The 2,073-nt window shown below is 36.0% G+C and overlaps 1 protein-coding gene across 1 annotated transcript; it reads left to right on the top strand.

Annotated features, from left to right (window-relative positions):
- Positions 1-6: 6 nt before the first annotated feature.
- On the top strand, positions 7-1,778 carry LOC111378074 (eukaryotic translation initiation factor 2 subunit beta-like). The gene is made up of 3 exons (XM_023001239.1): positions 7-212; positions 540-625; positions 1,479-1,778. The coding sequence occupies exons 1-3, from the start codon at positions 62-64 to the stop codon at positions 1,554-1,556; spliced, it is 315 nt and encodes a 104-aa protein (XP_022857007.1). The 5' UTR covers positions 7-61; the 3' UTR covers positions 1,557-1,778.
- Positions 1,779-2,073: the final 295 nt, after the last annotated feature.

The following is a 2,073-nucleotide window of genomic DNA, read 5'->3' as shown; positions in this document are numbered from 1 at the left end:
CTGGACACCGAGTATAGTAGATTATAACTTCGATTATAATCTTCCTCAATGTGGTGTTCCTATGTATAGGATGCACAGGCAACCAGAGCATGTCATGACTTTCTTGCTGGCTGAGATGGGAACAAGTGGCTCACTTGATGGTCAACAAAGATTGGTAGTTAAGGGGAGATTCGCACCCAAGAACTTTGAGGGAATCCTGCGGCGCTATATTAGTAACTTCTTAATTCTTTGCCGTATTCTTGGTGAACACAATTAGGTTAAATGCACTAACTATAAGATACACGTAATTGATAATATGAATATCGAATTTATTTTGGAGAGGAGTATATTTGCTATACTTCTTTTATCAGTTTCTTCTTTCATGTAGAATTTGATTTTTCTAAAAACTGACTTTGAAGAAGTCATTTCACTTGGCACCGTTGCATGTGTAATTGTATTGTTATTTCTTTGTTGTATTTTGAGGGTGGTTTGAAGCAGCAGCACTTATCTTTTGCTTCTAAGGAATTCTTGAAAGTGATTGTTTGCAATAATATCTCCAGATGATTACGTCATATGCAATGGCTGCAAAAGTCCAGATACTGTCCTTTCAAAGGAGAACCGTCTCTTCTTTCTCAGATGTGAGAAGGTAATGTCTCATCTTAATGTTTGTTTTTGCACCCAATTCATGTTAAATCAGAGGAGAACTCGAATCACTGGCTTTGTTTAACTTCATTTTTCTGGACGACAAGTTAGTTTTTCCTCTTGAGAAGCCTATAGTAGTTGATTTTTCCTGAGGCCTGTGATGAATGAAATATTTGCCTACATTGTCTGACTGGATATATTGAAGGAGAATATCGAAATAATCTGAGTCCTCAGGTTAAATTTGCAGTGCTTGAGTACTAATTATGTAGCTCTGTATTTGTTTGTTTTTTCTGTGATGTTAGTAGAATCCGTACAGTTACAATCAGTCTTTATCTAGGGAAACCATTCATTGTGTTTTTTTGACCAAGCCTGCTCCTTGTCCCGGCTTGGGGACAGGGTCAGGGACAGGGACGCCACATGGCGCCCCCTATTGCCTGACAGGTGCCCCTGTCTTCAACGCTGTCCCCAAGCCGGGACAGGGGGTTTTAACCTTTTTTGACAAAGGCCTGTGATGATCAATGATTGCCTACATTGTCAGATTTCATTACTTGAAGAGTTATAGAATGTTCTGAGGCCGCAGATTAAATGAATATCTCCGAATCTTTATGTAGATGTCTTTGACAAGTATTGTTGATTTGATCCTCTGATACGACATATAAAATTGCCTTTTAAGTGTCCAACTCTAATCCTAGCTGTGTTAGGAATTTGAAATTTTCGTGCTTCTTGAGAAGTGCAAACCCTTTTTATCCTTGAAGGTTGAAATATTTGTGAGCCTTTTCGGGGTCTACGGTTTTTTAGTTGTGCATTTATTTTGCCCCAAGAGTTGCTTATTGTTTTTCGTTTAAATTTTCTTGTAGTGCGGTTCTGGGCGATCTGTTGCTCCAATTAAGGCTGGATTTCGTGCTCAAGTTGGTCGTCGGAAAGCTGGAACTTGATGACAATTTGCTCGTCTTTAGAACTCTTTGTTTAATGTCTGATATCAATTTTACTACTAGCAAGAAGAATATCTGGATGTACTTCTGTGAGGGTAGTTAAGGAGAGTGAGCTTTGTTGAAAAGTTTGGCGTGAGAGTTGCGGATGTATTGCTTTCAATTAGTATATGCATTATGAATTTGCTCATGAAGTTGCATTATAAATATATTGGTAGTTAATGTCAATTTTTTTTAGTTATTAAATTTTATTTATAAATAAATACTTTATTTATAAAATATATAATAATTTATTTTTTTCATTTTCTTCCACCGATCTCAGGTTATTAGTGTTAATAGACTTTTTCCTTAAATGAAGATATAGTCCAAATTTTTCCAAGACAGACCAATCTTTATTTATTTTTAAAAATCTAGATGTAGCTATACGATATTATTAAGAACTTGCCCAAGAATAAAAAATTGATTAGAAATGACGAACGAAGTATCATGTTTTCTTTGCCTTTTAGATTTGACGAATTCGGAA

Source organism: Olea europaea, unplaced genomic scaffold, assembly GCF_002742605.1.
Source record: "Olea europaea var. sylvestris unplaced genomic scaffold, O_europaea_v1 scaffold17647, whole genome shotgun sequence".
Taxonomy (NCBI): domain Eukaryota; kingdom Viridiplantae; phylum Streptophyta; class Magnoliopsida; order Lamiales; family Oleaceae; genus Olea; species Olea europaea.
This window is presented reverse-complemented; position numbering and strand designations above follow the sequence as displayed.